General features: G+C 38.1%; 1 protein-coding gene across 1 annotated transcript; it reads right to left on the minus strand.

The window, feature by feature from the left end:
- Nucleotides 1-889: 889 nt before the first annotated feature.
- Nucleotides 890-6,840, minus strand: LOC132357118 (vigilin-like). Its single transcript, XM_059910419.1, is given in 6 exon segments — nt 890-2,142; nt 2,145-2,958; nt 2,960-3,037; nt 3,040-3,586; nt 3,790-4,625; nt 6,805-6,840. Coding segments are annotated over 6 exon segments (3,564 nt in total).
- Nucleotides 6,841-12,357: the final 5,517 nt, after the last annotated feature.

Raw genomic sequence — 12,357 nt, forward strand, 5'->3', positions numbered from 1 at the left:
TTTACCAGACTTAGTAGGTCACTGGAAAATAGATGAAAATACAGTCTCTTCTTGGGTTTGACATTTTTCCCCAAGGAAGCCTTTTGTAAAGTATGTCTGGGGAATGAAAAAAAAAAAAATCATGGAAGTCTCAATTTACCAAATTGCGATTAGAAACATCATCTGAAAAACCAAAGCAATTCTAAGTAACCTGATAAATTTTTTACATTCCTTGGCCTTTCATATCCCTTCTAACATCACTGCTATGTTAATTTTGATATGCAATCACTCCAACACCACAGCCAGCACCTAATCATGATATCCAAAGTTTATTTTTCTTTCTATTCTATAAGCCACACTAAATGAACATTTTGGTTGTAGGCAAAGTATCTGTTTGTACTCTACAAAAGAGAAGATCAGGAGTAATGCAAATAAGAATACATGAAAAAAAGGGTAAAAATAGCACAATCAGTTTTAGTTTTTGTGAAGTCAAACTTTATGCCTTGGGACGATGACACAGATGTAATCTCCTTGCCACATTATTGAGTTCTCATAATGAAAGTTAAGTGAACAATCACATGCTAAGCAGATCATGAAATTCAGGAAGCATATGGTAGTTGTTTAATATTTTAATGAAATACGTTTAAAACTTTACAACAATGGAAAGTTTGTCCCATAAATGAAATTTCAAAGGCAGATCCTGAGTGGAAATTAGACATTACATTGGTAATTACTGGACTCAGAATTGAGCACTTCACTTTCACTATAACGTATTTTGGAGGATTTAAGGAGAGATGTATTGGAGTCAAAGTATAAGAAATGTACATATGATCCAGAAGCTGGGTCTGTTTAGAGATAATTTTTGACATCTTTCAGTAAGCTTGCTGGAACAATTTCTGGGTTTTGGTCATTATTTGCATCTCCAAGGGTGAGTCTTAGGGTCCACTTGAGGATCCAAGCTGGGAAAATCTTCAGAGCTGTTCATGTCAGGGATCTTTTGAATGGTGTTTGCAGTACAGGGAACATATTTTTCTGCAAAACTCTTGGATGGAGTATAGACTAAATCACACAGAGTGACCTTCTTCATATGCTCCTTCTGTGACTCATGCTTTGGAACAACAGCCAATAAATATTCCTCAAGACTGAGGATGTGATCAATTGCTTTTGTGACTTTATTAGGGAGTCCAGTCACAGTGACGATGTTTGCATCTTGGACTCCTCTAGGAGGGAAAGAGATGTCGACCTGAAATTGATTCATGATTTTATGAATGGCTTTTCCACGGGATCCAGTAATGTGGCCATGAACACGATTGTTTAGTGAAATTTGCTTAGTAACTGTTTTTTCAAACTTTTGCACCATTTCCATTATTGTATCCCAAGCGGCTATGGTGTTATTTTTATATCCAATGATTGTGATTTTGTCTTGTATCTCATTGCTCCCTTTACTTGGAAAATAGATAGTAACTTTATGCTTTAAACAAATCTGAGCAATAGCTAACCCCTTTCGACCAATGATCTTGGGGTACTATTTGGGGTCTACTGTGAACTTGAGTCTGAAATTTCTTAATGATCGATCTTCTATTTCAGTTTGTAAAGCCTTGACTTGTTCTTGTAATCTAACCTTGGCTTGTTCTACATTTGCAGCAAGGCCAGTGATGGAAATGATATCAGACTCGAATTCAAGTGCTGATACCTGTATATTAACTTCAAACTCATCCATTATCTTGTGTATCCCACTTCTTTTCTGACCAATGATGTAATGATGTAGATCAAAGGGCACATCTACTTCAGCAGTGACAGGAATTAAAGCCTTAAGGGCTTCCATGGCTGCTTCACACTTTTCCTTTTGGCCTGAGATAAATATGGTGTCACATTTTGTTGGGGAAATAGAAGCAGCTCCTGTAGTGCTCTTTTCCCTTTCTTCCTTATTTTCTAGAACAGCTGGCTGTTTATTGGTAAGTGAAATCTCCTCTCTATCTGGGAATTTGATTTGAACACTATAATCTCTAACGATTTGTCTGATTCAAGAACACATTGGTCCCATGAAAAAATGATGGAACTTCTGGGGAATAACACATACTGTTGCGACTTCATTGTCCAAGTCCCCAATAATCTCTTGAGTATGTTTATTGACTGCTTCTACACAAGGCTTTGCTCCTTTGTGACTTTGTTACTCTGTTTTCCTGAACATGAAAAGTTAATAATCACACCACCATACTCCTCAATCATCTCCTGTAACACCTGGCCCCTTTGCATAAAAAAGTGCTGGTGATACATGGGATTTATCAGTATGTTGTCCTCTACCACATTATCTAGGTTTGTAACTAAACCCTCTAGTTTCTTTTGTGCATCTTTGACAGCCTTCTCTGTCCCTATAATAGTTAACAAGTCTTGATCCTTGTCCTCAGGGATAGGGAAAACGATACATGCTCTAGTCTCTTCACAGACTTTGGGAACATTGCCTCCATTTTTACTCATGAGGAATTTATGATACTCTGGCTTGACATGGAGGACCACAGAATAACTCTTGGTTTGCTCTTCTACTAGTTGCAGCAGCTTTTTCTTGGCCATCTCCACATTTTGGTCAGGTCCCTTAATAATGACTCTTTAAAGTCCCGAGTTGTTTTTTGGAAAGTGGATATGGATACTTCCACATTCTTCCATGACTGCACCAATCAAACCGTCTTTAGAGTCAATAAAGGATTTGTGTAGATTGGACGGAATAGAAATTTCTAGTTCTGAAATATTGGCTATATCTTTCTGAATTGAAAGAATAAAATCATGAGCCACTTCACAGTTTGCTGGCTTTCCACTGATGACAATATTTTCTGAGTCGCTATTTGCTGATGAAAGATTAATTTTGGTGTTGCTTGCTGCACAGATTTCTTTGATGTTTGCACTTCCTTTTCCAATGATATTTTTGTGAAGCCTTTTGAAGATGGGAATAGTTATGGAATAGGTACTTTCTACAATGTCTGTCTGTCACCACATTCTCCAAATATTATATGCATTTTTCTAATTCATTTTTTGGTCCTCTAAGTTGGACAATGTCACTTTTTTTTGTACTGGGTCAGGAAAAGTAATTAGAACCTCTGGAAATTTCTTACGGATGTCATGTATCCATTCACCTTTCTGCCCAATGATTGCGTGGTGAAATCTTTGCTCAATGATTAAGTCCTTGTGCTCATTTTCTAAATGAGAAGCAATTTCAAGAAGTTCTTTCTTGGCCTGTTGGGCACCCTGAGATTCCCCCTCAATTCTGATCCAATTATTCTTTTCATTTTCAGGTGAGATTAGCACAGAAACTTTATTCCTTTCTTTAATCCCATTTATGATAACACCTTTTTTCCCTGTCAGGAGTTTGTGAAACTTATAGTCAACATTAATCTCTGCATAATCCATCCTGTTAATTAGATCTTTTACTATGACCTCAATTTGTTCTTTAGCATAATTAACATCTTCTGTCAGCCCTTCTATTGTAATTTTATCTTCTCCAGTAAAATTTATGCGAACTTTTGGCATGTTCTGAGTAATTGTAGATATATTACGACCTTTCTTACCAATAACAAATCTGTGAAGCCAGGAAGGTACAGAGATAGAGGAAAGAGTATAAACTTTGGTATTTGAGTAGGCTTCAGTAAATGCCTTCCTTAAACTTTCAAGCTTACATTAATATGTCACAGAATCTGACATGCTTTGTGAGGGTGAGATCTCTATTGAAACTCCAGTTCTTTCCAGTATCTCCTGGACGGAATTATTCTGGGGACCTATGTACACTTGTACTGTAACTTCCTCTCCACATTTATGGATGTGGTTTTCTCTGTAGTATTGTCAAAAATCTTCTTTACACAAGCCTGATCCTGATCTAGTTGTTGCTTTTTTCCAGGAAAGCTTATTTGTGTCTGATTGGCACTAGATGGTGAGATGTGGATGCGGTCCTCCGTTTCCTGTAGGATTCTGTCAAAAGTTTTATTGCATGGTCCAGCAATGAAAGGATGAAATGCTTTTCCCACATCTAACCTTTCTTCAGCACACTTGTCTTGTTCAGTAGACATAAGTAAGACTTCATGTGGAGCCTTTTTCATGATCTCTTTGGTGCCAACAGTATTGATCCAGGTGCTGTGGTTAACTGGGCATAAGGTCTGAATGTTGGTTGCAGCTTTTCATTCTAGGTCTTGCAGTTTTTCGCCAGTCTTGCCTACAGCAAAGCAAAGATGTTCTTTGGGAATGGAAGCTGTAGTTAAAACTTGTTTCTTAAAACATGCAAAAATCTCCTTCTGAGCTTTCATGACAGATTCTGGCTTACCAGAGACTATAATGTAGAGGCCTTGGTTTTTGACAAAAGTTATTTCTAGGTTGGCACCAGTTCTTTGCATGATGTCTAGATAGAATTTTGCTTGTGTACCTTCCTCAAACAGATTCACATATTGTTTCTCCTCCAGAGGCACATAAAAACCTTGAGTGATGACTGATGTCATGATAAGTTGACTATTATTGCCTGAGGATGCAGCAGGCTCCTGAGCATTTTCCAACCAACTTGTTTTGTCTAGGAGTTCAGTGAATTTATCTTTGGAGGTTGGAGTGTCAAGATCCTCTTCTGAATTTAAAGCAGTAACATCATTATCTTTTTGAATGTATCTACTTGGCTACTCAGTTAAATTTTCTTTGGAATTCATAGCTGATTTTTAATTATTTAGAGGTGTTGCAGCTACATGGTCAGTAGCCAGAAAATTCTTCGTGTAGCTGCCTTTTTGCATATTACTGTGCGGGAAAAATAAATATTGTAAAGATGTAATTCCTTTCCAAATTAATCAATAAACTCAAATCAATAAAAATTGAAATCCTAATATTTATAGAACTCAAAAAAATGTCCAAGGTTCATCTATTCTACTGTTATGAGAGTACCAAGATAAGGTTCAAATTATAGGGACTGTGAGGAAACAACCACCATTTTGTTAAAGAAGAGAAATATATCTTTTGATTATTCTTATCAGAGTCATCTCAAACCTCATTTTGCCTAAGCCAGTGCCATCATTTTTTGACCTTTAGCACTATTGGCTGCAAATTATTTTTGGAAAAATATAATTCTCTAGTCTTCAATAATACCATATTTACAGGGTTTCCTTATTTAATTAACAGCTTTTTGAATAATAATTTATATACTATAAAATTCACATAGTCTGTGCATACAATTTAATGATATTTAGTTAATTTACAGTGCTGTACAGCCATCACAACAACCCAGGCTAAGAACATTTCCATCACCCAAAAGAGCTTCCTCATGCTCATTTGCAGGTAATCCTGTTTCCACACCCAGGCAAAACTAATTCATTTATTTTTCCTCTATAAACTTGCATTTTCTGGACATTAAATAAAAATATTATCAAACAGTATAAGAGGGTCTTTTGTACCTTGATTTTTTGCCTTTCCAATCCGCTGTTTGGATTCAACCATATTATAGCATATATCAGTAGTATATTCCTTTTAATTGCTCAACAATGCTTCAATTTTATTTACTTTTACCTTAATGACTGTTGTAACTCAATCTTCTTTCCTGGCTCCAAGACCTCCACTGGGACTCTATATACCCAAGTGTTACAGGATGCTCTTTTGGACTCCTTTCTTCGTCTATATTTTTTCCATATGTGATGTAATTTACACTCATAACATTGACTATCATTGACAGACTGATGATCCTCAAATCTACTGCTCCAACCCTGAAATGCAATGTGTATATGCATAAACCTTCTTCATATCATCACTTGAATGTCTAATAGTCCTTTCAAATGTAATATATCAAGTGAACTCTTGATTTTGTCCCCAGACTTTCTCCTCTTGGAATATTCTGAAACTAAGAAAATGTCCCCTGGGTTTTCTCCTATTTCTCAGGCCAAGTACTTGGCATCATCTTTGACTTCTCACTTTCTCTCACATAACACATGTAAAGTAAGAGCATTCCTGTTAATCTAAGTCTGACCTATTCTCATCATTTCCAATCTACATTCCTAGTTTAAGCCAGCGTGTCAATACTGTAACAAGTATTGAATTGCTATACCACTCCTACTCTTGGCTTCTTATGACCTATTTTCTACAAAACATTCAAATAAGAGGTGATGTCAGCATCATTATGGTATAAAACATTCTTCTTTTTGTCTCCCTTTTTAAACAATGAATTAAACATCCATCCATGAACAAAAACACCTTTGTGGGAGTTGTGGGATCCAGCACAGTATACCAAGGGATATGGAAGGAGTCTCACCCACCTGTGTGTCTGGTAGGAGGTAGACAGATATCAGTATGGGCTGTGGAATTAGAAGAGCCAGCAAATCTGCCCCAACCCCTCTCACCACAGTCAAAAAAAAACAAAAACCATGGAGAATGCTGACCTGGTCAGATACCCACAGATGAGAGAGATTTTGCAAAAGTCCAGGCTTCCTGGGGTGGAAATTCCAACATGTCATTGGAGCAAAAAACAAAAAAAATCCTGTTTGGTCACAGTGGAGATGGTATCAGGAATTTTCCCAGTGCCACCCTCCCCCAAGGCAACACTGCACAGGGCTGAAATATCTGGCAGCTGTAACTTCTCCTGTGAGAAAAAAAGGAGAGCACACAGTGCTCAGCTATCCCACTAGTGTAGGATGCTGCTGGAGAAACTCATTTCTTTCCAGCAGAACTCAGAGTACTAAGGCAGAAGTTCCATGGTTGAGAGGAGGAAGAAGATTGGGAAAAAGTCAGTGAATATCAAAGTGCATTAAAGTGACATGGTTCCTGCTGACTGTGCTCAGGACTTTAGCAGGAAGTCCACCCAGGAGACTCTGGGAGTACCTGTCCTGAAGATCTCCTCAACAGGTTTGCAGGCATCCCTAATACTGCAAATGCTAAACTCACACCTCTTCCCACTCTGGCCGCATGCTCCCAAGTGCAATGGTGAAAGCAAGTCTGTTAAAAAGTGCTATCAGAAAAAAAGACCAGGATTGTGGGCAAGGGAGAAACCACAAACTTGAGCTATAACACCACCTTCTGGGAAATAAGAGAGGTTTCTCAGGAACAAGAAAATAAAGGACACATATCATCACCAAAAGATAACAATAAATCTCCAATAACTGATCTCAATGGCAGATTTTTGCAATTTAGCTGATAAAGAATTCAAAATAGCTGTTTTGAAGAAACCCAGTGAGATACAAGAAAACTCAGAAAGACAATTCAATGAAATCAGGAAAAAAATACATAAACAAAATATTTACTGAAGACATAGAAAATGTAATAAGAACAAAACAGAAATTGTGGAGCTGAAGAATTCAATGAATTAAATGAGAAATGCAATAGAGAGCATCTGCATCAGAGTAAAGCAAATGGAAGAAAGAATTGAAAGAATGGAAGTGAGCTAAAGGACAGGAATTTTGAAACAACCCAGTCAAAGTTGAGCAACAACAAAAATGAATGGGGAAAGAACAACAACAAAAGCCTAAGTGATCTATGTGATTCCACCAAGAGACAATAATTAGAATAATCAGGATCCCAAGAGGAGAAGAGAGGGAGAAAGGGGCAGAAACTTTATTTAAAGAAATAATAGCTGAGAACTTCCCAAACCTGGAGTGAGACTTGAAAGTTCAAGTTGACAAAGTTAATAGATAATTCTATTATCTCAGTGCAATAGTATGTTCTCCAAGACACATTAGCTGAAACTGTGAAAAATCAAAGATAGAGAATCCTAAAAGGAGCCAGGTGGGGGGAAATTGTAACTCTTTAAAAGGAAATCTCCATTAGGCAATCAGCAGATTTCTCAGCAGAAACCCTACAGGCCAGGGGAGAGTGTAATAACATGTTTAAAGTGTTGAATGAAAAATTTGCAAACCAAGAATATTCTATCTGGTAAAGTTATCCTTCAGATATGAAGGAGAAATGAAGACTTTTCTTGCCAAAAATCTGAGAGCATTTATCACTGCAAGACCTGCCTTTGAAGAAATGCTAAAAGGATTTCTATAAGCTTAAATGAAATGACACTATTCAGTGACATGAAGACACTTGAAAGTATACAACACATTGGTAAAGGTAAATATACAGTCACACTTAGAAAACTGCAACTCTTAATAGGATTGTGTGTTAACCACTTAACTATAATATAAAAGTTAAAGAAGACTATTAAAAATAATTATAGCTACTATAATTTGTTAACAAATATACAATATAAAAGGAGGTAAATTGTGACATCAAAAATAAAAGACAGGGAGTAAAAGAACGAAGTTTTTGTAAGTGATCAAAATTAAGTTGCTATCGCCTTGAAATGGACTGTTTTCTCTATGAAATATTTTATGTAAGTCTCATGGTAACTACAAAGCAAAATCTTAGAGTAAATGAACAAAAGATAAAGAGAAGGGAAACAGAGCATACTAATATGAAAATCACCATTTTACAGAGGTGGGCAGAAACAGAAGGAAAAAGAAACAATGGATACAAAACATCCAGAAAGCAAATGATGGCATTGGTAAGTCCTTACATATCAATAATTTCTCTTAGTGTAAATGGATATAATTTAACAATCAAAAACCACAGAATGGCTGGCTGGATTTTTTTTTTAAAGCAAGAGCACATTGTATGCTGCTTATCAGATACTCACTTTGACTCTAAAGATGCTATGTGAGACAAGTCAGACAGAGAAAGACAAATACTATATGATCTCACTTATATGTGGAAACTTAAGCTGAACTTGTAAAAACAGAGTACAATATTTGTTACCAGAGGTTGGGGGTGGAGGAATTGGGGATCTGTTGTTTAAGGGTACAAACTTGGAACTAGTAAATAAATAAACCCTGGAGATCTAATGCACAGCATAGTGATTATAGGCAATACTGTATTATAAGCTCCATAGTTCCTAAGAGACTATATCTTACTTGTTCCCACCACAAAAAAATGATAATTACATGCCATGTTAAAGTTGTTAGCTAACATCACTGTGACAATTATATTGCAATATACAAATGTATCAAATCAACATGTTGATCACCCAAACGATACATAATGTTATATATCAATTATATCTCAATAAAAAAGTTTAAAAAATGATAAATAACAGTGAAAAAGTTGATAAAGCATGAATAAACTCATACTCTTGTCCTTAATACTGCTTAGTGGGTTCCCATTGCAATTAGAATAAAAAAAAATATTAAGTAAAACTATATGAAATTACCAATACTTGATTATTTTTATCTATGAAAAGACATTTTATCTAATTCTTTTTTGGCCTTTTAAATCCTTTAGGACACGATCCCTTTCAACCTCAATTGTCTCATCTACCAGTCATTTTTCTACTATGTTACTGCTACATTGGTCCATCTGTTGCTTGGCCGTGTCTTGTGCAATTATTCTTCAAAGCCTTACCATTTGCTAGTTCATCCATTTGCAAATCTCCTATTTCCGAGTCTCCTGTACTTTCCTCCTCTTATCATTCACTTCAAACATCATCTTAACTCAAATATTATCTCCTGAAAGTCAACTTCTCTGCCTGACCTAACTAAATAAACTCTTCACTCTATCACTTTGCTCTTTTCTTTACTATTTTATTTACTTCAGTGACACAGTTAGGGTCTATCGCTATGCTTCCTAATACATACACACACACACACAAACACACACACACATACACACACATTAGGATGTAAGTTCCTTGATTTCAAGAATTTGCTTGTTCATTGCTGCAGTTTCATTGCCTAGTAAGGTGTGTGTCATGCTCCAAGAACTAAAAAATATGTTTTATGGCTAATAATTCAAATGACAAGCAGAAAAAAAATAAACAGAATAAAATACAGCAAAAGCATATTCTACTGAACATAAAAAGGCACTTAAAAATCAATACAGGAGTGCCTTCAAGATGACAGAGGAGTAAGACGTGGAGATCACTTCCTCCCAACAAATACATCAGAAATACATCTACATGTGGAACAACTCCTACAGAACACCTACTGAACGCTGGCAGAAGACCTCAGACTTCCCAAAAGGCAAGAAACGCCCCACGTACCTGGGTAGGGCAAAAGAAACAACAGAGACAAAAGAATAGGGACAGGACCTGCACATCAGGGAGGGAGCTGTGAAGGAGGAAAAGTTTCCACACACTAGGAAACCCTTTCACTGGGGGGTGGGTGAGTGGGAAGCTTCGGAGCCACGGAGGAGAGTGCAGCAACAGGGGCACAGAGAGCAAAGCGGAGAGGTTCCCGCACAGAAGATCAGTGCCAACCAGCACTCACCAGCCTGAGAGGCTTGTCTGCTCACCTGGTGGGGCGGGGGATGGGGGGCAGCAGTTGGGAGCTGAGGCTTGGGCTTTGGGGGTCAGATCCCAGGGAGAACACTGGGGTTGGCTGCATGAACACAACCTGAAAGGGGGCTAGTGCACCACAGCTAACCAGAAGGGAGTCCAGGGAAAACATTTGGAACTGCCTAAGAGGCAAGAGACCAATGTTTTAGGATGCGTGAAGAGAGGAGATTCAGAGCACCACCTAAACGAGCTTCAGAGACGGGTGTGAGTCACGGCTATCAGTGCGAGCACCAGAGACAGGCGTGAAATGCTAAGGCTGCTGATGCAGCCACGAAGAATCCTGTGTGCAAGCACAAGTCACTATCCACACCTACCCTCCTGGGAGCCTGTGCAGCCTGCCACTGCCAGCGTACTGCGATCCAGGGACAACTTCTCCAGGAGAACACACAGCACACCTCAGGTTGTTGCAACATCATGGGAGCATCTGCCGCCACAGGCTTGCCCTGCGTTCCGTACCCCTCCCTCCCCCCAGCCTGAGTGAGCCAGAGCCCCTTAATCAGTTGCTCCTTTAAACCCCTCCTGTATGGTCAAAGAACAGACAACAGAGAGTGACCTTCATGCAGAGGCAGGACCAAATCCAAAGCTGAACCCCAGAAGCTGTGTGAACAAAGAAGAGAAAGGGAAATTTCTTCATGAAACCTCAGGAGCAGTGGATTAAACCCCCACAATCAGCCTGATGTACCCTGCATCTGTGGAACACCTGAATAGACAACGAAACATGCCAAAATTGAGACCGTGCACTTTGGGAACCACTGTAGACTTTGGGTTTATTGTATGCGACTGACTAGTTTCTGATTTTTATGTTTATCTTAGTATAGTTTTTAGTACATGTTATCATTGGTGGATTTGTTTATTGGTTTGGTTGCTCTCTTTTTATTACTTTTATTTTTTTATTTTAATAATATTTTTAAAATTTTTTATTTTAATAATGATTTTATTTTATTTATTTTCTTTCTTTCTTTTCTTTCTCCTTTTTCTTCTGAGCCATGTGGCTGACGGGGTCTTGGTGCTCTGGCCAGGTGTCAGGCCTGAGTCTCTAAGGTGGGAGAGCCAAGTTCAGGGCATTGGTCCACCAGAGACCTCCCAGCCCTTCATAATATCAATCAACGAGAGCTCTCCCAGAGATCTCCATCTCAACGCGAAGACCCAGCTCCACTCAACGACCAGCAAGCTACAGTGCTGGACACCCTATGCCAAACAACTAGCAAGACAGGAACACAACGCCACCCATTAACAGAGAGGCTTCCTAAAATCATAATAAGGTCACAGACACCTTAAAACACACCAATGGATGCGGTCCTGCCCACCAGAAAGAAAAGATCCAGCCTCATCCACCAGAACACAGGCACCAGTCCCCTCTACCAGGAAGCCTACACAACCCACTGAACCAATCTTACCTACTGGAGGCAGACACCATAAACAGCAGGAACTACGAACCTGCAGCCTGCAAAAAGGAGACCCCAAGCACAGTAAGTTAAGCAAAATGAGTAGACAGAGAAATACACAACAGATGAAGGAGCAAGGTAAAAACCCACCAGAAAAAACAAATGAAGAGGAAATAAGCAGTCTACCTGAAAAAGAATTCAGAGTAATGATAGTAAAGATGATCCAAAATCTTGGAAATAGAATAGAGAAAAATACAAGAAACATTTAACAAGGACCTAGAAGAAATAAAGAGCAAACAAACAATGATGAAATTAAACATTAAATAAACAAACAATAAATGGAATTAAAAATTCTCTAGAAGGAATCAATAGCAGAATAACTGAGGCAGAAGAACGGGTAAGTGACCTCGAAGATAAAATAGTGGAAATAACTACTGCAGAACAGAATAAAGAAAAAATAATTAAAAGAATTGAGGACAGTCTCAGAGACTTCTGGGACAACATTAAATGCACCAACATTCGAATTATAGGGGTCCCAGAAGAAGAAGAGAAAAAGAAAGGGACTGAGAAAATATTTGAAGGGATTATAGTTGAAAACTTCCCTAATATGGGTATGGAAATAGTCAATCAAGTCTGGGGCGCACAGAGAGCCCCATATAGGATAAATCCAAGGAGAAACACACC

The sequence above is a fragment of the Balaenoptera ricei genome, chromosome X (assembly GCF_028023285.1).
Source record: "Balaenoptera ricei isolate mBalRic1 chromosome X, mBalRic1.hap2, whole genome shotgun sequence".
In the NCBI taxonomy this organism is placed as follows: Eukaryota; Metazoa; Chordata; class Mammalia; order Artiodactyla; family Balaenopteridae; genus Balaenoptera; species Balaenoptera ricei.